Source organism: Chanodichthys erythropterus, chromosome 18, assembly GCF_024489055.1.
Source record: "Chanodichthys erythropterus isolate Z2021 chromosome 18, ASM2448905v1, whole genome shotgun sequence".
Classification (NCBI taxonomy): Eukaryota; Metazoa; Chordata; class Actinopteri; order Cypriniformes; family Xenocyprididae; genus Chanodichthys; species Chanodichthys erythropterus.
In genome coordinates this window covers 14,892,300-14,917,669 of record NC_090238.1, presented here as the reverse complement: position 1 = coordinate 14,917,669, position 25,370 = coordinate 14,892,300, and the positions used below count along the sequence as shown (strand labels likewise).

Sequence of the window (25,370 nt, the reverse complement as noted above, 5' to 3'; positions counted from 1 at the left end):
TCACGTTCACGCGAGAGTGAGAAAATGCTTTACGGTAATTCAAAAACAAATGTATATATTATGACTTTATAAGACAATTTCGAAAATTACCCACCTCCATCGAGTGTACTGTATTTGCAAATTACCCACCTCCTCTTTCTTGTAACGTTACTGTATTTGCAAAACTACTGCGTTGGTGAGCGTTGTAACGTTAGTCGTTGTAGTCCAGAGCTGCGCTTGGAGTATTTACTACAGTGTGATTCACTGAAGGAAACTGTAGGGGGAGCTTCGCAAATCTTACTTAGTTCCGCTTTAAAATACTATACAAACTGAACAATGCAGCTAAATCCTTCAAATAAATAAATAAATAGGGACAGCTAGGGAATTCATGTAAACACCTGACAACTAAAGTATTCAGGGCAAGACTTGAAATCTTTTTTTGAGATCTGCTTACTTCATAATCTTACATTCACCAAAGTTGAGGAAAACTGCTGATCATATGGAGTCTCGTGAACTTGCTGTGACGGTCGTCATGCCAACGTGTTCAGTACACAGATGAACTGCGAGTCAAACTGTTGTTTTCAACTCCTGTCTCTTCTGCCAGTCGTGCTTTAAAATAAAATAATATTTAATAATATGGCGGCTTGTTTGGTGCCGGATTTTCCAGCTGTAAGGATTGCCTTAGAACATTTGGGCGAGTTAGGTAAGAAACTGTCTTTGTAAGGGAGGGGGAGTCTTTTTAAACACAAATGTATACGCCAACTAGTGGCAAATACTTCGATCACACCATTTTCAATAAGCCCTATGTCATTATATATATATATATACTAAGAATCGCTTTCTAATTTATCTGTGAAATAATATAGATTCATTGACACCTTACAGATAAACGACTGAGGGAAGAAGGTGTTTCATTTAGTCAAGAAGCAAGTCACCACCTGAGAGAGACAGCTGAAGCCATTAAAGAGCTGGTATTTACTAGTATTTACTTAACTGAATCATATCATCATCTAAAACTGATTCAATCTTTACTGTGGCTTTCAAAAAAGGGGGCCAAATATGAATATTCAGTACTTGATGTGTAATTCCTGTTATGCAGTAGCCTACATAATAATAATATAAATGATTAAATTCATCATTTTTAAGAGATGGAATTCATAACCACAGTGAATTCAACAGGGGTGAATTCAAATAATTGAAAAAATGGGGGAAAAAATAAAAATTTATTAATATTCCAAGTGTTTCTTCCTTTCTCTAGTGAAAGTGCTTCAAACAAAAAATAGCCTAGTTTTAATTGGTGATCAATCAAATCTCAATATCATTTTCCTTCCTGTTAAAGTTACACTTTATCAAATTCAAATGATAACACATGACAGGAATGATCGATGTATGTGTTCATATCACTGTGGAAAACTTATTTAGGAATCATCTAGAAAAACAGTGCGTGAGAAACTTGAGGTTGAAACCATTGAGACGAGCAAGCTTCGACATCGAACAGTTAACCTACAGGATGACATCAAGAGTGAAATATCAGGTGAGTTCATCCACAAATCTTTGGAAACCTGATGAATCCATGAAATAAAAGTCTAAATGCTGTGCCATCTCTGGCAACAACTCATGGTGGGGGATAGGAAACTGCTCAGGTAACTTCCTAAAGTTGTTTGTTGTTTGTTTTTGAAGCTTGTGTAACTGCAGCTAGAGAAGTCAATGCAGCAAAGTTGAATCAACTTAAAACTGAGCTGAAATCTCTAGTAGATGACATACAATCCATGGAGGAGAAGCAACAACTCCTTGAACAAGAAAATGCTGTTCTGTTGTGAGTATTCAAACATGTTGATCCATGGGATCATGGCAAATGTAATTTTAGTTCACATTATTATTTGTACCATTAAGCTACACCATACTAATTAAAGCTGAAGTGTGAACATTTCTTTCAACATTAACTTTCTCGTAAAAGCAACAGGTGTGTTCGACTTCGGCTGTGGCTGGATGTAATCTATCGGTGAGATTTACCACTTGCAGTCGGGGATGAGTTGAAAACAGAGAAATGAAGTTTGAGACTTTCTGCTTCCCAAAGTGGCGCTCATGCAGTGTACTCTAAAACAAATGTAGTGGCAACAGAAACACTGTTTATTCAGTCATTTTTAATACAGTGCCTTATATAGAATAAAGTTCAACATAAGCCTGTACTGTTTAAAGTCCCCCTGTTTTTTAGCTCTTAGTATGAATATGTTAGCCTTAAGGTTATGTATAAGCTGGTGTGTTAAGACAAAATTCGCATTTAGGAGATATAAGCATTCAAATCGTACAGTCTCTCACTTCCGCTAAAATGGATCACGGATTTTCATGACATCACTTCACACTTCAGTTTCTCGTCAAATCTTCTGTCCAATCAAATGCTCTCTAGAATCTGAAGTCCCGCCCCCTCCTACACTATAAACAGACGCTGAGCTGTGGCTACTATGGAAGTCAATGGGGCCCATCAACTCTTTGGTTACCGACATTCTTCAAAATATCTTCTTTTGTGATTAGCAGAAGAAAAAAAATCATACAGGTTTGGAACAACTTGAGGGTGAGTAAATGATGACAGAATTTTCATTTTTGGGTGAACTCTTCATTTAAGTCAGACAAAATTTCTAACCAGCATGCACTGCTTCAAGTCAGACACCGATCGGTCTTCACAGCACCACATCAAGTCGAACACACCACATCTTTTTTGTTTGACCAATGGGAAGCGTTTGAGAAACCTGTTCCTTTTTGCAATTCAGTTTGGTAATGTAGAAATGACATACTTAAGCATTAAAAACTCACAAACAAATGATAAATTCATTATATTTCAGTCGGGAGAGAGAAAACATTAGAGGAAACTATGAAGATGCTGTTAATCAGATGAATCAGCAGATGTCAAAGAAAGCTGGTTCACAGATACTGCTTACAGAAAAACAGGATGAGATCCAATCATTGAAGGACAAAATTGTCCAGGTGGAAACTGCCCAACAGGACCTAAAAGAAAACATGATTCAGAAGAGGAAAACATTTGCTGAAAGCAAACGCGCTGTGGGAAAGGAGGTAGTCTGAGCATATTTTTTCAGATGGTATAGATTTTCACTCAAAAGCTGTGATTTAATTAATGTTTTCCCTCTTTAGATTGAGAAAACTGTTCTTAAGATGAAAGAACAAAGAAAAATCAATGCAGAGACACGCAGGGAGCTGGATATCATTACATCAGATCTCCAAGACAAAGAGGAAACAGTCACACAGTGTGAAAAAGTAAGCATCTATGCACAATAAAATGTCAATACAATATTACAATAATGTTGGTATGGGATGATTTTATATGGCCTGCATAATTCATTCATCTGGTTTCAGAATATCTCCCAGTTGGAGATAAACATCGCTAGACTGACTGCATCTAAAATAAAGTGCAAAGAATGGCTTCATGAGGAGATCAGTAAGACAGAAGAACTTGATCAACAAAAGTAACTTGCACTGCAAAACAGTTGTCTCTTTCTGTTTTCTTCACCTCTGTTCAACAGAAATCAGCTTTGTTATGTATAATCAACAGGGAGCTTCTTGAGCGAGAACAGCTTGAATTGGCAGAAGCATTTGAACAGAAAGTTCGGGCCATTCAGGAGCAGATGATAGTGGTAAGTAGAGGCAGACATATTTGTGAAACTCCTGTCACTAAACGAATGGCTGCTATGTGTTTAATGCACTCTTTTCGGAAGGGATCAAAACCCTCAAATCTCAGTCTTTAGATGTCAGATCTGAAGCATCGATTTCCTGCCTCTGGCAGGTCCCGCTGAGCCGCCATCACATTGAGCTTTTAAAATGCTTTCCTTCAAAGACACAATGTGCATAGATGACCTTTAATACAGCTGAGTGCTGGACTGCACTTAGATGTTATATAGTTCAAGCAGTCAATAGGTGTGCGCCTGGTCCTGATACATCCATCTCTCTAACCATCTATCTACCTACCTACCTACCTACCTTGAGAAATAAAATAAAGAGAAATAGAAATAAAAAATATATAAAATTGAAAATATAAAAATACAAACAAATTCAAAATAATAGTATATAAACAATGCTAAAACAATATTGTTACTTGTGAATTGAGACCTTGTGACCTGGAATTCATGCTGGATTTATGCTGGATTTTTCAGCAGGGAAGCGATTTACTCCTGACATCTGAGCCACTGAAGACGCAGTGGATTAGTTTTGTTTTTCAAAGGAATGCGCCCCAGATCTAATATACACATACGATTTCTGTCTCTGCTGTTTACGTTCACAGATATAACCAACTGTGTTTATGTGAACTTTGTGTGTTTTGATATAACCTTATGTGTATTTGACAGATTAAACACAATAAAGCCCTATTCGGACGGGATTAGTTTTACGTGGGGAGGTGGAGTAAAGTAATTTTACCACAGGATGTCTGTAATATTAATTGGCCAATTCGCACGGGACAAGACATCTCAGTAAAACTAGCAGAAGTGGGAGGGGTAACTCGATTTACGCACTGCCGTCACCTCCCTGTCGTCATGTGGGTATACGTTGCTTCCTGATACAATGTGCGAAAACACATATAATCTAAATATATAGTAGTCAACATTTGAAGTGGATCAAAAAAGTTAATAAAATTTGTCCTAAGAACTCATTTGTCCTAAGAAGAAGGTTTTAGGACAACTTTGATGAAAGGTTTTGATCCACTTCAAATGTTGACTACTGTATAAACTATAAATAACAGTTAGATCCAATGTATTAATTAAATTCTGATTGGATTATGATGATAATAGGCACTTAGCTTAAGATGAAATCTTTTTGTTCTGAACGGTATGAAGAAAATACTTGAGGTTTGCCACAGACTTGTCCCACCACCTACAACACAAATGAATGTTTCTTCAAGTGCTTCCATACTTGAAAAATGTGGGGAAAACTACTTTTAAACAGGAAATCATGGAATTTTACCGTACATATTTACAGCGGGTCTATTCGAACTGGATTAGTATTACCTGAGGTAATTTTTCTGGATCTTTTTACAGAAGGTAAAAGTCGCCGTAATTTTTACTGCCATTGTCCGTAATGATTACCGAGATGGCACATTCGGACAGGACTAAAATCACCTAGAAGCTCTGGTAATAATTACTTTACCCCCACCTCCCCATGTAAAACTAATCCTGTCCGAATAGGGCTTAAGACATGAAAGAGAAGTTATTTTAATACTCACAGGATATGCTGTGCATGTGTGCTCAGAAAATTATAAATTAGAAGTTTAAACTGATAAAGATTTAAAACACATGCAGATAAAATCTTTCATGATGAAGAAGTGCAATGTCCCTGAGCGTATTGCGATATAGATGATAATCAAACCAAGCAGATATTTTGTTAGTATTTGGCAGAGTATCCAATGCAAGCAGGAGCTGTTGAAGGAAGTGCTTTCCTGGAAAGGGGGTGGGGAGCAGCATCTCATATGCATTTTATTTATTTATTTATTTATTTATTTTGCATGCGCTCAAAAATGGGTAAAATAAATGATCTGTGAAGTATTTTGAGCATTATTGAGCAGTATTTTTGTAAATTTTTAACACAAAAAAAAGTTGTGGACAGCAGCTTTAAATATACAACTTATTTATGATGCTTACTATGTACAGGCAAGCAGATAAACCCTGAATATAAATACAACACACAGTTTCTCAAAAACCATTATAAAGAAAACCATCTATTCGTTGCATTCATATTCTGGGCTCATCTGCTTATATGCATCATCAATAAGGTGTATGCTGAATTTGATCTTTTAATATCTCTGTTTTAGTACATTAAAATGATACTTTACTGTAAGTGTTTTCCACGTTAAGCATTTTAAAATGTCCCATTGTTTTTAGTGATTGAAACACTGCAGCAGATGCTGTACTGTATATGGATCACAAGTGCCCAAAACATTTTTTTTCTTCTTCTTCTTCTTCTTTTGAGATGGAAAATTGACAGACCTGTGCTGCAGTTCTATAGATGTTCTGCCTTCCAGGTCTCTGTGCTAGTCATGCGCCTATTAATAGTTGTCTAAAATGAAGAGTTTGCAACTCTTTACCAACATATATACTTTACCAAAGTATCAAAATTAAACAGGCAAACAAAACACTGCAATCTAGTCACATTTAGAAGCCAGGCCTTTATCAGACTGACTGAACATTGATTTTACTTTACTTTATACTTTATTTGTCCCTGTTAAGGGAAAATTGTCTTGGGCAATACAGGTAAAGCTGCACAACAGAACACTACCATCAATAACAATCACACAATCATGTCCTTTGAATTTGAATTCAACAGCCTTGTTGCCAGAGGAACAAAATAATTCCTATTGCGGTTGTATCTAAGAGTGACCTCTATTTGGTGTTGTTAGGTTTGGAGAACAACCTTATTTCACTTTATATATATATATATATATATATATATATATATATATATATATATATATATATATATATATATATATATATATATATATATCAATAGGATGGTTTTTTTTCATGTATTACAGTAACAGATATTTTAGTGGTGGGTGCTTGGTTGTCATGCAAAAATATATTAATATTATTTTAATATATTTTTCTTGAATATAATATTACTTATTATATTATTGTAATATAGTATGTAACATAATAGATCAATTCTTGGAGTGACTTGGATTCCCCATCTAAGCCATCTGTAAAGAGCAGGGTGAAATTTTTAACCTGGGTCTGAGACACAGTAAGGAGCTGTGATTTCTCCTCAGATTGAAAATGAGATAAAGGAAGAACAGAAAGTGAAAAGTGGTCTATCAGAGCCCCACGCTAAACTGTCAGACATCTTCAACACTCAGAGGAAAAAGGAAGATGACATGATTGCTGAAAAACACAGTCTGTCCAAACGGTACATTTGTCTCTTTAGTACTCTTTCTTCTTTGCTTCATCATGATGACTAACTTGAAATGTATATTTAAAATGATCATTTTGTTCCAGGTTAGAGGAGAATAAACGGAGACACGATGAAGACATTATATCCATTGCCAAATGTAGATTTGAAATCAAAAACATGAAAGAAGAGATGAGACAGCTTCATGAGGCTAACATGTATGGCCCTGTCTTTTGTTTTATGGTATTGTCTTACTACATTACAACTAAATTGTTTTATACCTTGGTTTGAATGCTTGCCACTCAGAATCAGTGCAGATATGTTCAGAAAAACTCTGGAGGAACTGGAAAGTGAATTGGCCAAACAGAACATGAGCAGGTCTGTATAACATTTTTATTTTAATATTACTTATGATGATTTATACTTATGATATCTATCTTCTATTGAGGACTAACCTTCAAAACGTACTTGAGAAATAAAAATGTTAATTGCATATTAAAGATAAACTTTATTCAAGATATATTCTCTGAAAACAACAAGCAGTTCATCTTGAATAAAGCTTCTCTTTATGTTTGTTTGTTTTGTTTTGTTTTTTTTATAAAACCTTTTAGCCATTTATGTCAGGTTTATAAATTAATGAATTCAATTAAATGTCATTAGACAGTTGACCATGAGAAATCAAGAAATTATGTTAGCCCTCCTCAAATCATTGTTAACTCTCATTGTTAAATCATTGTTCCCACCAGCGTTTTTTTTTAAGTTGCCAATCAATATATCAAAAGAAAGAACAGAGCCTCTGCTTAAAAAAAAAAAAAAAAAAAAAAACCTTATTCTGTCTTCATGCATTCTTTTTTTTTTTATCAACACTTGGTAGGTTTCATAAAAAAGCAACATTTTAAACAAAAAGATGAGAAAATTGCTTCTTTGTTAAAGATTACATATGCATAAGCAATGTTTCTATCTTATTTTGATCTAGACATTCTCTACTCTTTCCAAAAATGTGTAATAGTGCCCCCTACCACATAACAGCGAAAACATGGATTGCCGGAAAATTCCGTTAATGGCAGGGAAAGAGTTAACATGGTCATTTTTATGACATTAACATTTTTGTACCCAGGGAAGCAATTGAAGCTGAGAGAGAGAAAATATGTAAATCTCTCAAAACTCTTAAAGAGGAACATGAGGAGTATGTAAGGAAGATGAATGCATCCATCGAACAAACAGAGAAGACATATGGAGAGCTTCTCGAGGAGGTCTGACAGAATCACTAGTCGGTGGCAGTAGTGGTGGCAATACAAAAGGGACATAACTCTATCTCAGACATGTTGTTGTTTTTGTAGGAGAAGAAACTCCAAGACCATATATTATTGAATTCAGTGATAAAGGATCTTACAGAAGAGCTGGCCAACACTGAGGAAGAAGGAAAACAAATGGAAATGAACTACCAGTCTGAAATTCTACAGCTTACTGTACAAGAAAAAATCCATATTAATATAATTATTATAAGCCTAATAAAACATTTTAAGCTGGATGTGGTTTATCTAAGCATGCATAACTGCATCTGCAAACTAAAAATGTATGTCTTGTGATTCAAAAGAGGGATGCAGAATCAATCGCTCAAAGTCATTTGGAGAAAGAGAAGGAGCTCAATGTCCAGGAGTCAATTTTAGAGACAGTGGAGTCTCAGTTAGACACTGACCATCTCAAACATCAAACTTTAAAGAACCAAATAACAGGTACAGGCTTCATTTCTATTCTTCTCATGTAGCTCAAGACTGCACTGAACCATGGAGTCATGAACTGGCCACCTGTTGTTTCTCAGCTAGTGTGTTTCAAATGTCAGTTTCTGTATGAGATATTATTTACAATACTGAGTCGTTTTATTGCAAATTATTGAAATGAGAAAGAATAGAGATTAACATAGCACAGTAAATTGATGTTTTGAGGGTTTTGCATTGTCAAATTCAATGGCAATTGTAGGTTAACTTTTTTTTTAAGTTTTTGTAAGGATTTTGAGTTTTCTCCCTTTACCAGATTTGGAAACCCAAAAAGAAGATCTTGAGCTCTCTATTCAGGAGGTCACAAGGCAGACCGTGGCTCTCCTACAACCAAAGGTTAATATTTACTCAGCATTTCATTTTTCCCAATTGTGTTCTAAATTACCTGATGGTTTTAGGCTATGTCTACATTAATCCGGATAGATTTTAAAACAGCTTTTTCAAGGTTTTTTCAAAACTCTCCCCATCCACTCTAGCATTTTCAAGTGTTTTTCAAAAGTTTTTCATCCACACTGATGCAGCATACAAATATGCCTACTATGCCTTCCATACAATATAATAGCCATAAAACAGTATGTGAGCCGAGTAGAATGTCCGAATTCGTAGTATTCATAAAACAGTATAGGCAAGACATACCAGGATGACCTACTTCCAGCAAGATTCTGAAGTGTGCATTCAGTGGACACTTTTCTATCCCTTGAGGCCATGGGAGAGAATTTATGAATGGAGGTGAAGCGATGCAACTCACACAAGTGGTCACATGACAATGACAACATAGTACGTTATAGTACATATAGTAGATATAGTACGTCCGAATTTCATTCATGCTACTCGCATTCATACTATACAGTGTACTTTTTTAATGGTCATGAAGTATATTTCAAACCAAATGTAGTATCTACTATACAGTATGCGATTTAAAACGTAATAAAAGCTCACTGATATGATACAGAGACAGAGAGACCAGACATAAGTGTGAACTCATGAATAATAATTTCACGAAATTACTTCAAATGTGGGAAACATCAATTATGTAAATTTTTTACACACAAACTGACCACCAACTGCAACTTTAAGAAGCCTAACTTTTAGCTCAACTGTCACACAGGACTGTGGGATAGCAAAGTCAGTGAAGGATACATCTATGCTGCCTTCAAAAATTGATCAGATATCTCCTGAGACAGGAAGTTCTTCAGGAAGTTCAGGAAGACATTGGATTCAAACATGCCTTGATGCCTTCCTAAAAGGTATCTTCCTGAAAGTATCCTCTGAAGGCAGCATTATTAAGATTTTGAACGCAGCCAGTAAAGTTTCACGCTATTCATCTGCAATTATCTCTTTAGCAAAACATCTCATCTCTTACTGGTGTGTTCAGGTCACACTCAATCGCCACTCCATGTATGTTCTAAAATGCAACTGCCCTCATGATTTGCTGCAGGACAGCAGTTGAGGGTACATTTTCTGTCATCTTTGCAGAAATGTAATATGAAGATAGTACAATGAAACATGTATCTTTAGCAACACAGTGAAAGTGAATAGCAGGCACATACCGGTATAAACGATAAAAATATAAAAGAGATATCTATGGGTGTGCGTCTCATGTCTAAACACATATAGTTGTTTTCAAATACCTCTGTTTTCACACTACAATGCCATTTTCAAAGTTGTCCACTTGGAAAAGCATCTTCAATTAAAGCTGTAAGCAGCATTGAAAGGGCCCTCGCACCCGGGGCCACCGCCACCCGGTGGTCTTAGGAAAACTCTGCAACATGCATTTAAGCGGGTAAATATAGGATAAATATGGCAAAGTCATTTTGATGTGCCACACTTCCTGCTGCCAGCAGGTGGCATTTTAACTATAACTAAATATTGCCATGTAGATGTCTTCAGGCCAGGACTATTATCAAACATGTGAAGTTTGGGGTAGATTTGTATGCTTGAGTTACAACAACTTGCTGTTTCTTGGCATTAATCGCACACATTAGCACTTAGCCAAGTGTTGCATGATTTAAAGGGTTTCTAGTATGTTTGGTAGTTCATGGTATATTTAAATGTGTTTCTGGGAGTGAATTACAGTGTAAAGCATGCCATTTCCTGTTGCCAGCAGGTGGCACTATGACTAACTGAATATTGGCATGTAGATGTCTTCAAGCCAGAACTCTTATCAAACATGTGAAGTTTTGGAAGATTGGACATTGTATGCCTGACTTACAACAGCTTCCTCTTTCATGGCGAAACATCAGACTTTGTCAGTCGGCACGGACACACCCTTCAAAGAAAATTCAAGATCTTTTAAATTTAACATCGATAAGGCCTTAAGATTAGACTGACCAAACATGATGTTATTCTGGTTCAATCTCAATGAGGAGTTAATCACAGTGTAAAACATACCATTTCCTGTTGCCCACAGGTGGCACTATGACTGTAACTGAATATTGTCATGTAGATGTCTTCAGGTCAGGACTCTAATAAAACATGTGAATAAAACCTCTAGGATGAGTTTGTTAAAGTACAACATCTGGAAATGGCAAAAACTATTCAAAATATATTCAAAAATTCAGTATATGGAAGGCCAAAACATAGAGGACATAGAGAAAAAGATACATTTTCAAATGTATCCGGATTAGTGTACAGATTACTAGACATACCCTTAAGAGTCCATTTGTATGTTTGCTGATATGTAGGATGATCTGAAGAAAAAGTTGATGACATCGAGGGCCAAGCATATGGAGATGTTAACTGCTAATGCTGCAGACATCAGTGCAGTCGAAAAAAGCATCTATGAGAACAGGGTCATGCTTGAGCAAGTTACGATGGAAAACAGTCGTCTGCATATGGTGAAAACTCACGCTAATCAGCACAGTCACATTTGCACATTGCTTGAGATGTTTTTCAACAGTGCTTTCTAACAGCTCTGTACTTGCAGTACATTGAACAAATGAGAGAGGAAATATTGGATGCAGAGAAAGACAAGGAAAGATATATGCAGGAGGCCAAGTGGATGACAGAGGAAACACAGTCCCTCTTCAGTGAGTCTTTTGCCAACCACTTAATATTTTAAAGTATTGTGCTCTTAGTATAATGATCCAGAACAAATCATGTCTCTTTTCTATCCCCAGAGTGTCTAATAGACAGCTGGACCACAGATAAGGTGCTTACTGAGGTACAAGCAAACAGCAAAATATTACTGAACTTGTCCCTTGATTTGTTACAAAAATACAAAATTGTGTTTAAAGTAATGCACTTACAATGAAAGTCTAATAGGAGAAGCTGCATATTAACTCTCCTGTAAACTGAAGGAAGGCGACAGATGTTATTCATCAAGATTAACGCAGTGAAACTGGAACGTTCCTTTAAACTGATGAACTTGCATGTTTTATGTTGTGGCTATTGAAAAGTCTTTTCTGACCTAAACTTTATCAGATGCTACTTAATAATATTTGAAATAATCAGGACTCTTTTATATTAGGAATCTGCAGATCAAGACCAGAAGATAGTGGAGAACATATACAGTCTCATAGTAAGGATTCAGGAAAGAAAACATCACATCGGTGACATCAACAACAGGCTGGAGAAAGAGTTAGTGGGCATAAGTTCCTTGTTAGAGAAGCCAAACTAGAAAAGCCAGGAAATAAACACTTACACTTTACATTAATATGGAACAGCATTTCCACTATTTCCAATATCCTCTGACATATTTGACAGAGATTTCAATCTTTAAGAGCGACTGATTTTAGAACAGTCTTACTAGAAACATTTTTATAATGATTATAGAAAGTTTGGTAATAAGGTTTCATTTTTAGCATTAGTAAAAATGACTTTTCTGTACATTAGGTAACATGAACTTACAATGAGCAAAGTATTTTTTTACAGCATGACATGTATTAATTCTTGTTAAAGGGTTAGTTCACCCAAAAACGAAAATTCTGTCATTAATTACTCACCCTCATGTCGTTACAAAACCGTAAGACTTTCGTTCATGTTCGGAACACAAATTAAGATCTTTTTAAAGAACTCTGAGCTTTCTGTTCCTCCATTGACAGCCTTCACAACTACCACTTTCATCATTAAAGTAATCCATGTAAATCCGGATTAACCTTAATTTTATGAGGCAAAACATTTTTTTTTCACTTTATTTACAAAATATTAATCTCCAACGCGCTTTCATGCAACAACGTCTGCTCTCGCAACGTCTGCTCTCGTGAACGCACATTTGAGATTAATATTTTGTAAAAAAAAAAAAAAAAAAAAAAGTGGTAAATTATGTTTTTACTTCATTAAATTGAGGTTAAATCATTGGAGCCACATAGATTACTTTAATGATGTCTTTACTACCTCTCTGGGGCTTGAAAGTAGTAGTTGCTAGGTTGTCAATGGAGGGACAGAAAGCTCTCAGATTTCATTAAAAAGATCTTCATTTGTGTTCCTTAGATGAACGAAAGTATTACGGGTGTGGAACAATGTAAGAGTGAGTAATTAATGACAATTTTCATTTTTTGGGTGAACTAACCCTTTAATGATATTTAATAAAATACACTTGTTTATCGTTTGTTGATTTTAGCTCAAAATGCATTGATTTATATTAATAAGTAAAAAAATGTACTTACCTAACCTACAGAAACATGGAACCTTACTGTAATTTTTACTGCAAGTTCCTTGACCTAACATGTTATTAATTTCCATGAATCTGAGATAAAAAATATCACATCTATCCAAAAATCTGTCACAATAATTTATTCAACAAGTCAAACACGGTTGTGAAACATTAATTTCCATAGATCTGATGGGCATGGATGTAACTCGCCACCAACATATTACATGTTGAATAAAACTGTTTAAAACATTAATATCTCTAATCAGTTTGTTATATTCCACACATAACTGTAGAACTTATAAATATACGTTTAAAAAAAATCTTTAGTCAAGTTGTAAAGGATGAGTGTCTGAGAACATTAAAAACTACATAGATTCTCACAATACAATGTATATGCAGATTTACATATTCAGCAGCAAAACATGCATATAATGCCACATGCAAATACAATTTGTCACAATATTCATTTCATAGTGTTAAACTATTATCATTTAACCGCACATGAATAGAAAGCAGAAATACATACAATTATATTTGGCACATCAAAGTTTGTCATACGAAAATGGTCAACATTACTTCAGGGCACTCAGGAAATTCACAGACCAGCTGTTTCATATATATATATATAACACACAAAAATGTCCATTACATTGTACATTACAACCAATTTTTGATTTGTAACTATTCTTGACAACAGATACAAATCGCAAAGTATAATGAATAATATACGTTACCATAAATTTACAAAAACTGACTACTTTCCAAAACTCACTTTCAGGATTCAAAGGAAAACAGTAAAGAAACAAGAAGAACATTCTTTACAAAGCATTACATTTGATTTCCATTCAATACAAGCAATCAAAAATTTTCATAGACTTAACCGAAAACATTATGGCAACATATTATATCATAAGCAATAACTAAATGTTTTGTTTATGGCTTTTTGGTGTCCATGCAAAAGGTGTCGTGAAGTCGGTCCACAGCATCTGTATAGAGTTCTAACATGCAAGTTTGTGGGGAAGGTGATTCTCCTACAAAGGAAGTGACATCAGTGTCCATTCCCACCCTCTGACAGAATTCTATTCGGCTCTGTGAACCTGGCCGTTAGCAGGTAGAAGAGAGCGGGTCCGGGCACCAGAGCCAACAAAGGCAAATCCTGCCCCAGTTTATCCAGTCGGGATATGGAAATGATTCCATATGCATGGAGGAGCCAATGGCTGAAGAGAACCACAAGTCGTTTCTTCTTAGCCACAAGGTTTTTGAAAGACTGCGGGAGATAAGACACAAACCGTTTTAACACATTTTTCTTTGAATATGAGATAGAAAGCACTGTGACAAATAAAAAAAAAAAAAAAAAAAAAAAAAAAAAAAAACATATGGTACACAATATATTTACCTGTATCTCTGAAGCGGACATGTAAACTGCCAACGTGACCAACGATAACACCAAAATAATATATGGAAATGCATAGTCTGATAAAATAAGAAAGGGAAATATAAATGTCAACTCGGTACATTTTTAAACATTCATTTAACATAAATAAATAAATTAAAAAATGACACTCACAAAGAAGTCCTCCTCCAACCGCCTGCAGGACAGTGAGGATTGGGAAGAAGTACAACGCTGCATAGATGCTCTTGAAACGATCAGTCTTGCCTAAGCCACATGCAATCTTTTTAACCAAAAGTGGCCGCAGAAGCATCATGAAAACCAGACAGAAGGCGTAGTAGATCAACACAATGGTGTACCTGAAAAAATAGGGTATCAGAGAGCATAGGGGTGTAACAATGTATCGTGTCACAATGTACTGCAAATATGCAATACAAAAATACAAACATCCCACCTCCCCTGGAAGTTCCGGGAGCCTGACAATATGTATTATGGATGTGTCAAATTTGGTAAACCCAGAAGGTCACTCAATTGAGCTTACATATTTTTAAATTAATATTAATAAATTAAAATTTACATACATTATTAAACAAACTACCATACATGTTGTCAGGGACAGAGTGAAATCATGTGTGTAACATAATTCTGTATTTTTAGCTATGAATATTTCTATTCTGGTGTCAGCATTGCCCTGTAAATGGGGGAAAGGACCAAGACCAAGTCTGTTCAAGTGCACCCCTGATGCAATACCAAATTTAGCATTTTAATGAACAGTACTATTTCTTTAAGGGATAGTTCACCCAAAAATGAAAATTAACCCATGATTTACTCACCCTCAAGCCAACCTAGGTGTATATGACTTTCTTCTTTCAGACGAATACAATTTGAGTTATATTAAAAGGGGTCATGAAGTGGATTTTTTTTATTATTTTATGTTCCCTGAGGTGCACTTATAATGTTAGTATGATTTTACATCACAAATTGTCATAATTTAGAAATAAAAGGCATTTTTCTATCCTGATTATATCCCTCTGGCTTGAAGGCTCTGTTTGAAGGGGCGTGTCTGCTGTGAGACTTCAGTATAAACGCCCACTGCTGTGATTGGCAGACATCTTTGCATTTGAAATGCATATTACATGTTGAACCCTCTCAGATACATTTACTATTAACAAATTACTGAAAAGTATTGACTATAGCTTAGCCTTATTATATTTAGATCTTTTCCCATCACATGAAAGGTTGCAGTGATGAGCATTGAGCAGATGACAAACAGTCTGTTTATCGCATGAAAGCAGTGATCTCATCATTGTAACTCGATTCCTGCACTCTCATAAAATGCTTTCACCACAACTTACAATAATGTAAATACTAGTAATGTCAGCCCAAGAGCTTCGTTGTGCAGTGTAACAGCGTCATTCATTATGATGGCAGTTTTGGCAAGTGTCCAGATAAACTCGCACTGTGATTGACAGCTTCAGTCACTGTAAAGGGAGCATTCTTGGATCGCTTTCTGAATGTAATTTAATCACAATTTTAAAAATCTGATTATTTTCATGTTACTAAGAGAAACAATGCCAAGTTGATTGTTTAGTCACTGGCTTGATTCACTGATGCATAAACAGTATTAAACGATTTTGGGACAAAGAAAATCTGCCTGAACTTGTATAATTACACATTAAATATCACTGATCACAGATCAGGCATTAGAATGAACACTGTTACTTGCTTACATATCGATTCCATATCGTAAAAGTCTGTTTGCAAAGCCTGTGTCGATATTGCAGCTGAATTACCAAATAATTCTCAGTGAAGTGTAAAAATAAACTGAATCCATTTTTCTCTGATATCGGGATCTGATCTGCGGCTTATGCGAAAATTATGTTTTTCCAGTGCAATGTCTGCGTGGCATCGCAATCTTGTTATTATCACAATCTTATCGTAAACAACTAGGCCTACTTTAGATCCACTGACTGCTCATGGACTGAACACCAGTGGGCGGGGACAACGATGTGATGATGTAAAAGTAGGTGTTGTTGTCTTACTCCAGAGGCAGTCGTATGCAAATGTTTGTGCCTCTGTGACATCACATGCCACCTCGGATTCAAACTAAGTATTTTAACAGCTTGATTATATAAACACTTTTTTATTAATGACGAAGACGTTTTAAGTTTTGGAACTTGCAGGATGTTTTAATGGTACAAAGACCTCTTATATGCCAAAAGATCAAGGAACATTTGATTTCTCATGTCATGACCCCTTTAAATAATGTCCTGGATAAGATTTTGAAGCCCAAAAAAGTGCAACCATCCATCATAAAAGACAACCACACAGCTCTGGGGGATTAATAAAGGCCTTCTAAAGCAAAGCGATGTGTTTGTCTAAGAAAAATATTTAAAAAAAAAAAAAAACTAGCTTCTGGCAATGTCTATTAAAACTTTCACAAACACAGCAAACATTCAGATCTATGTTGATGCTGCCACTGATCCAGAGAGAGCAGTTGTCATGTATAGGTATAAAACTGCTTTTTCAACACACAGTATCATTAATTCTGTGTGACAATAATTCAAATTAACACAGAAGTAATGGGATATAAGTTTATAGTTCGGAAATAAACACTGATGTTTACGGTAGCTATCAAAATAGCGCAAATCCCCTTTTGAAAGTAATTTGATGCTTCAAATAAAGATTGTATAATTACATCATTACACCAGTAGGTGGCGACTAGTGACTGTTAAAAAAAGTCATTGAATCATTCATTCAAGAGATTCATTCAAAAATGCTGATTCATTCAGTAATGATGCAAATGAAGTTTGCAAATGGACTATTGATTCAAACCGATATAAAAAATAATTCAAATTAATATTTTTAAATAGCAATTAACATTTTGTCAGAACCTCTAGTAAATTACGTTATTGCTTATCGCTTGTCTATTCGGAATCGTGGGAGAATTGTAATCTCTAACTTAAACAAACAAAAAACTGTGATTCTCAATTTATCCAGAACCATGCAGCTCTAGATACACCCCTAGAAAGCAACAGAAATAACTGGTGTTTCAGATCAAATCAAATGTAAAGGACACTCACAGAGGGAAGACAGCCTCCTGTGTGCAGTGCAGCGTGGTGACGTAGTCGGGACTGGGGTTATACAACATGGTGTACCAGTCAGAAAGCATCTTAACCTCACAGGAACGAATAGACAGCTGGCCGACGGGATCGTTGAGCAGCAGAGTCACTACGGCAGCTGCCGTGCACTCAAACAGGGCGGTGATGTGCTGGAAAAGGGCACTAGAACTGGAGATGACATTAAGAGAGCATAGGTTAGTTTGGAAAGCTCACTTTAAAGATGTATTATCAAAGTTAAAGGCATAGTATTGCAAAACAAAATCAGATCCACACAATATTATTGCCTCACATATCTACCTTTTCTTCCCAGAATACCACTCAATAAAGAACCAGTGCAGGACCAGAGGAAGCATCGCCATGAAGCCCAGGTACAGCCAGTCATACAGCTCAGGAGATCCAGTGCATTTCATGCAGATCTTCTCTATGTTTGTCCTCTGGCCACGAGGACAAACCTTTATAACGAGAATGGTAAAGCTTATTAAATTAAATACAGTCCACAAAACACCAACAACTGTACAATCAGTACAAGCAGAACTGTTCTTGAATGACCAGGTGACAGCTGTTGCAGTTAGGAACTAATGGACTTACAAAGAAATAAAGGTAACACTTTACAATAAGGTCTCAATTGTTAAAGGCACAGAATGTAAGTTTCACCACTAGAGGTTGTTTTTTTTAAAAAAAACAAAAAACAAAGGCGTAGCTTGATGACACCATGAATGAGCATGGAATCATGGTAGTTGTCGTCTTCACCTCCAGTTGATGAAAATCAATCCAGCGGACTCATAAATCATGTTAACGGGTGAGCTAAAGTATTAAAGTTTTATTAATGTTTCTGTGGTATATAGCAGGGCGTGGCCGAGAGCCCAGGACATTTTACATTGCGGTTTTTATTATGTTTATATGTCGATAGTGCCGCTCCTTTCGTTTGCAATTAAAGTTGCGTTTAATGTTCACCGCCTCCGTCCGTCAAATTGAACATTGTTAGTTATGTTTAATCCTTTAAATTCACATTATTTTATTCCATTCAAATGTTGAATTACAACTAATACAGTTCACTTTATCTGACTAATTAAAATTGTGGTGTAACACAACGCTGTTTTACTTGGTCAAAACAATCATACTGAAATATGTGTGTTGAAAGTTATATTGATACTCTGTGCGTTCGCTCGGTGGCTGATATGAGACACATTGCAGTAAACTAGATTGATATTAGAATATCATTAATAAAAGCTGGATGACTGGTGTTGCTAAATGGCAGGTAATTCATTTTAAATATATTGTATGGTGGAGAAAATGCTGTATTACTGTTTCTACAGATAAAGCTCTTTCTGATTTTGCTATGTTAGCCACTTGACAAAATAGTGTTATCTCTGAGGCATGGTACAAATATGTTAAATTAAAAAAACAAGAGATTCAAACAAATAAGACTAAACCTGTTGAACTATATAACAATGATTAGTTTTCTGTCGATAAAAGTATTAAAAACAGTTGTTCACCTGTCAAATAAAACACAATATATCAATGTGACTTTGGTGTTTGCATGGTTTCTACAGAAGAAAAAACAGAAATTGAGGGTAGCGTGGATATATGATGTCATTGACAGGCAACGCAATGAAACGGACCATGTCACTAGTTAAAACTGATGATTTCTCTGGATTTAAGCATAGTTGGAAACATCTGAGGTAATGTAAGTACACAACTCAACAAAATATATAACATTTTAATCCAAAAATCTTTCCATATTGTGCCTTTAACATTAGCTATACAGTGGTTATGGAAAGTATTTAGACCCCCTTAAATTTCACTCTTTGTTATATTGCAGCCATTTGCTAAAATCATTTAAGTTCTTTTTTTTCCTCAATGTACACACAGCACCCCATATTGACAGAAAAACACAGAATTGTTGACATTTTTGCAGATTTATTAAAAAAGAAAAACTTAAATATCACATGGTCCTAATTCATATTCGTATTCAGACCCTTTGCTGTGACACTCATATTTAACTCAGGTGCTGTCCATTTCTTCTGATCATCCTTGTGATGGTTCTACACCTTCATTTCAGTCCAGCTGTGTTTGATTATACTGATTGGACTTGATTAGGAAAGCCACACACCTGTCTATATAAGACCTTGCAGCTCACAGTGCATGTCAGAGCAAATGAGAATCATGAGATCAAAGGAACTGCCTGAAGAGCTCAGAGACACAATTGTGGCAAGGCAAGATCTGGCCAAGGTTACAAAAAAAATTCTGCTGCACTTAAGGTTCCTAGGAGCACAGTGGCCTCCATAATCCTTAAATGGAAGACGTTTGGGACAACCAGAACCCTTCCTAGAGCTGGCCGTCCGGCCAAACTGAGCTATAAAGAAGAAGAACCCAAAGATCACTGTGGCTGAGCTCCAGAGATGCAGTCGGGAGAAAGTTGTAGAAAGTCAACCATCACTGCAGCCCTCCACCAGTCGGGGCTTTATGGTAGAGTGGCCCGACGGAAGCCTCTCCTCAGTGCAAGACACATGAAAGCCCGCATGGAGTTTGCCAAGATGGTGAGAAATAAGATTCCCTAGTCTGATGAGACCAAGATGGAACTTTTTGGCCTTAATTCTAAGCGGTATGTGTGGAGAAAACCAGGCACTGCTCATCACCTGTCCAATACAGTCCCATCAGTGAAGCATGGTGGTGGCAGCATCATGCTGTGGGGGTGTTTTTCAGCTGCAGGGACAGGACGACTGGTTGCAATCGAGGGAAAGATGAATGCAGCCAAGTACAGGGATATCCTGGACAAAAACCTTCTCCAGAGTGCTCAGGACCTTAGACTGGGCCGAAGGTTTACATTCCAACAAGACAATGACCCTAAGCACACAGCTAAAATAATGAAGTGGCTTCACAACAACTCTGTGACTATTCTTGAATGGCCCAGCCAGAGCCCTGACTTAAACTCAATAGAGCATCTCTGGAGAGACCTAAACATGGCTGTCCACCAACGTTTGACATCCAACCTGACAGAACTGGAGAGGATCTGCAAGGAGGAATGGCAGAGGATCCCCAAATCCAGGTGTGAAAAACTTCTTTCCCAAAAAGACTCATGGCTGTATTAGATTTCTACTAAATACTGAGTAATGGGTCTGAATACTTAGGACCATGTGATATTTCAGTTTTTCTTTTTTAAGACATCTGCAAAAATGTCAACAATTCTGTGTTTTTCTGTCAATATGGGGTGCTGTGTGTACATTAATGAGGAAAAAAAATTAATTAAATGATTTTAGCAAATGGCTGCAATATAACAAAGAGTGAAAAATTTAAGGGGGTCTGAATACTTTCCGTTTGGTTTTGAATCTATTAGATCCCACAGACACCCAAATATGATCATCCTTGTGTGAGGGACCCCCATACTTAAATTAAATGGTAACACTTTACAATAATGTTCATTTGTTAACATCAGTTGATGTATTAACTAACATGAACTAACAGTGATCAATACATTTCTTACAGTATTTATTAATCTCTGTTAATGTAAGTTGATAAAAATACATCTGTTCGTTGTTTGCTCATATTAGTTCAAAGTGCATTAACAAATGTTAACAAAAACAATGTTGGGTTTTAATAATGTATTAGTAAATGTTGTAATTAATATTAACTAAGATTAAGAAATTATGTAGAAGTATTGTTCATTGCTAATTTGTTAACTAATATCAACAAATGAAACATTGTTGTAAAGTGTTACCAATTAAAAAGGCATATATCTTTTATAAACACCAGCACAGAAAAATGAATATTATAAATCTAAAATGAGTTTATTACATTATCATATTTTTTCTACTCACTGTAAGAATGTATCGTTTAAGTATTATTTATATATTTTATATATATATATATATATATATATATATATATATATATATATATATATATATATATAAAATCCAAATATTTATTTATTTTAATCTCGATTATTTTTCTCTTGACTTTTCCACTGACCCCCCTGTGGCCCCAGTTTGAAAAAAGTAACATTGAACAACATATTTTTGAAGCATTTATTAATGTTGATTAACTCTAGTTCATAGAAATACAATTATTTATTGTTTGGTTGTGTTATTTCACGGTGCATTAATATTAACAGATACAACTTTTGATTTCAACAATATTAGCAAGTGTTGAAATTAACATAAACTAAGATTAATAAGTGCTGTATAAGTATTGTTCATTGTTCGTGTTAACTTATGTAGTTAAGCTTAGCATAATAAATGAAGCCTTAATGCAAGGTTTTGCCGATAGAAACAATTGTGAACTAGTAAAATGCACACCATGGTGCATATATACACAACTGTGCTGTCAGTATGACCTCCTGCATGAGTACACATTGTAATCAGACAGTTACACAATCTGTGTCTGTTTTATTCGGACACATTAAATTATTATGAGTCACTTACCCCACATTCTCCTTCAATAGACTCATTTATGATGGTCCTTCCACAGTACAGCCCAGGACAAGTGGAGCTCATTGCTACAGCTGCATTAGAGCCAGAGAAACATCATTAAAACATAATTTAATTCAAAGTAAAGACATATTTGAATGTTGTTGTTATGCCAATAAACTAGCGATTCGATCAACACCAAGAAACCAATTATGGCAGAATTAGATATTGTCATTAGCTGATAGCATTTAATATTGTTTGTTGTTACATACCCATGTCATATGTAGCATTACAAAGCTATCTATATGCCCAGTTTTTTTATTAGTGATTTTAAACCGCACCGATCTAAACGACGTAACAGAAACCGGAAGAATAAACACATCCGTCTTCTTCGCGTGAATTTGGGACGTGTTGCTAAAGACTGAATCGCCTAACAGCGCCACTCACTGGCCAGATGTATTACAGTCATTCAGATCCATGGTGTATATATGCATCACCATAACATTTAATCACAATGAGAGACTGCCTCATTTTTTAAGTTGAATGATTGTGTCTTCCATTTATATATTTATAAAATTATAATATTGAAAGGATTCAACCATCTTCAAGGGAATTTTCCAGACACATTAGATAGATAGATAGATAGATAGATAGATAGATAGATAGATAGATAGATAGATAGATAGATAGATAGATAGATAGATAGATAGATAGATAGATAGATAGATAGATAGATAGATAGATAGATAGATAGATAGATAGATAGATAGATAGATAGATAGATTTAAAATAATTAAACAAATTACAAAAATTAAACTGCATAATATAAAATATACACTGTACGTTAATGGCACCGCACAAAGCACAACAGATGAAACAATCTTCATAAGAAAGTGCGTAATTCAGCTGGAAAAAAAATCTGCTCCGGTGTCATGGCAACGGCTTTAAACGTCACGGGGAGGTGCGGGGGTCTGCATCTGTATAATAGAAATAAAGCAAGCATGTAGAGCGGCGATTACAATGAAACTGTGTCTGAAAATGGGCTGGTCGTTGGTCAGATACAACGGGCTAGACAAACAATTAAACACTTTTTTAATTAATTGATTATTCAAGTTTTACCCTAAACATTTTCCAGGTCGCTACTGAAGTAGACGGCTGTGTCACGTGATACTTGTCACTTTTCCAATCACAGTTTGTTCGCTCGAATACACTCAGGCTGATGTTTATGTTTATTAGGTTTATGTTTATGTTAGTAAACTATTCCCAATTCATCTGACAATGAGTATTTTTTGAGAATTTTATTCAATCAGGTTTACACGTTTAGACTACTGAGTTCAGCTCTGCCTGTTACTTTTCTCAGCGCTTGTCAGAATGGACCAATCGCAGATTCGAGGAGGCATTTTTAAATGACTTTTATAGACATTGATATGTCCGAATTCCATTTGCATTTCCGATATTAATCCGTTAAATTATAATACTTAAAAATGTTAAAAACTTTAGACATATAATGTTTCCAGTAAAACACAACTGTCTTAAAATCTGAATTCGTCTCAACGGTGAATTGGCTTTCTGGGCCTCCAAGCGCCCCCTAGAGGAATGAGCGCGTTTCGTCTCTCTTTAACAGCAAGCGAGCAGCATTGTCAGCTCAATCTGTAACAGGGAGGGCGAGGGGTGCATTATTTACTCCCAAGCACAGTGCATGGCATTAAATGACTACATAGGGACCATCTGTGACATCGTAGCGCATACTTATTTTACTGTGATACGGACACGGGGGATACTGACAAGGGATGAATTCTCTTCCACCCTGTGGATGCGCCCTAACCGTGTCCAATGGATCTCCCCGGCATCAGCAACACGACCGTGGGCAACATGTCAGGTTTGGGCTTCATTTTAGAGATTGTGACCATCAAACCAGTTGTAAACAGCCTGAGCACTCAGGCCAGCAACTATACAGCCGGGGGCGAGATGAACCGCGACACCCCAGTGTGGAGTTCGGAGCGGAACTCGGTTCTCCAGGGCATCGCGGTGGCCGCGCAGGCGCTGCTCCTCCTGGCCATCTTTTTACTGTCCAGTCTGGGTAACTCAGCGGTTGTGGTGGTTATAATCAAACACAGGCAGTTGAGAACGGTCACTAACGCTTTCATCATGTCTCTCTCTCTGTCTGATTTTCTCACGGCCGTGCTTTGTTTGCCCTTCTCCTTCATGATGCTCTTCAGCAAGAACGGCAAGTGGATGTTTGGAGAGCCCTTCTGCATCGCCAACGGCTTCTTTAACACCTGCTTCGGCATTATCTCCACCTTGACCATGACTCTTATCTCATTCGACCGGTACTATGCTATCGTCAGGCAGCCGCAAGCCAAAATCGGCCGGAGGAGAGCGATCCAGCTCCTGGTGGCCGTTTGGTTCTCCGCGGTGGTCTTCTCGTTTCCTTGGTACCTGCTTATGGAGACCTCCGGGCGCTTGGTGGTGCACAAACAGGGCTTTTACCACTGCATGTATGTGTTCCACTCGGGCACCTCCAGGATGGGCACCACCTACAGTATTGCTTTAATAGTAGTGTGTTACCTGCTTCCCTTCGCCCTCATGTGCTTCTGCCACTATAACATCTGCAAAACCGTCCGGCTGTCGGAGATCAGGGTGCGGCCGGTGACCACTTACGCGCACCTGTTGCGCTTCTACAGCGAGATGCGCACCGCCACCACCGTGCTCATCATGATCGTGTTCAGCATCTTCTGCTGGGGGCCCTACTGCCTGATGGGTATCATCACCGCGCTCGGGAGGTACTCTTTCAATCCCGCTATGGATACTGTGGCTATCTGGATGGCGTGGTCTAACGGTGCCATCAACCCGCTGATTTATGCCATAAGGAACCCGAATATATCCATGCTGTTGGGGCGGAGCAGAGAGGAGGGATACAGGACTAGAAACATCGCTGCGTACCTGTCCACGCAGACGCAGCGCAGGGACGCGGTCCGGACTCGGGCCGACCGGATTCGGGACCGGTACGTGAGCCGGCACGGCGCAAACAGCCGCCTGTCTTCCTCCAGCCCGGCCAACGGGGGAGATGTGGCCATGTGGGCCTGTAAAAACCCGGCTGTGTTCTTCTGCAGAGATGCGCATCCGGATACAATCACTGAACCGGCGGTGCCCAAAGTTGAGACTGCTGACACCAGTTTGTAATCCGGACACACTTTATGATGACTTAAA

General features: G+C 36.8%; 3 protein-coding genes across 3 annotated transcripts; 2 read left to right on the top strand and 1 right to left on the bottom strand.

Moving 5' to 3' along the window:
- Positions 1–615: 615 nt before the first annotated feature.
- ccdc175 (coiled-coil domain containing 175) lies at positions 616–12,264 on the top strand. The gene is made up of 19 exons (XM_067366895.1): positions 616–682; positions 865–950; positions 1,402–1,513; positions 1,660–1,795; positions 2,820–3,048; positions 3,127–3,249; positions 3,349–3,458; positions 3,545–3,626; positions 6,749–6,885; positions 6,975–7,085; positions 7,174–7,245; positions 7,985–8,120; positions 8,208–8,336; positions 8,465–8,603; positions 8,902–8,981; positions 11,330–11,482; positions 11,572–11,674; positions 11,765–11,808; positions 12,115–12,264. Exons 1-19 carry the CDS (start codon positions 616–618, stop codon positions 12,262–12,264), a joined length of 2,199 nt encoding a protein of 732 aa, XP_067222996.1.
- Positions 12,265–13,245: 981 nt separating this feature from the next.
- jkamp (jnk1/mapk8 associated membrane protein) lies at positions 13,246–22,564 on the bottom strand. Its single transcript, XM_067367325.1, has 7 exons — positions 22,433–22,564; positions 22,176–22,255; positions 18,049–18,203; positions 17,713–17,919; positions 14,807–14,988; positions 14,636–14,712; positions 13,246–14,506 (listed from the first exon to the last, which is right to left on the bottom strand). The coding sequence occupies exons 1-7, from the start codon at positions 22,434–22,436 to the stop codon at positions 14,288–14,290; spliced, it is 924 nt and encodes a 307-aa protein (XP_067223426.1). The 5' UTR covers positions 22,437–22,564; the 3' UTR covers positions 13,246–14,287.
- Positions 22,565–23,993: 1,429 nt separating this feature from the next.
- On the top strand, positions 23,994–25,370 carry LOC137007088 (G-protein coupled receptor 135). The gene has a single exon (XM_067368386.1). It carries the CDS (start codon positions 23,994–23,996, stop codon positions 25,341–25,343), a length of 1,350 nt encoding a protein of 449 aa, XP_067224487.1. The 3' UTR covers positions 25,344–25,370.

What these genes read in the sequence shown, in the direction of transcription:
- ccdc175 (XM_067366895.1), top strand. Translation starts at nt 616, where the DNA reads ATGGCGGCTTGTTTGGTGCCGGATTTTCCAGCTGTAAGGATTGCCTTA. An exon ending in CATCAAGAGTGAAATATCAG is followed by an intron (nt 1,514 to 1,659) that starts GTGAGTTCATCC and finishes TTGTTTTTGAAG; the next exon opens with CTTGTGTAACTGCAGCTAGA. An exon ending in GGAAACACAGTCCCTCTTCA is followed by an intron (nt 11,675 to 11,764) that starts GTGAGTCTTTTG and finishes TTCTATCCCCAG; the next exon opens with AGTGTCTAATAGACAGCTGG.
- jkamp (XM_067367325.1), bottom strand. An exon ending in CTATTGAAGGAGAATGTGGG is followed by an intron (nt 18,204 to 22,175) that starts GTAAGTGACTCA and finishes CTCGTTATAAAG; the next exon opens with GTTTGTCCTCGTGGCCAGAG. An exon ending in CAGGAGGCTGTCTTCCCTCT is followed by an intron (nt 14,989 to 17,712) that starts GTGAGTGTCCTT and finishes CTATTTTTTCAG; the next exon opens with GTACACCATTGTGTTGATCT.
- LOC137007088 (XM_067368386.1), top strand. Translation starts at nt 23,994, where the DNA reads ATGGATCTCCCCGGCATCAGCAACACGACCGTGGGCAACATGTCAGGT.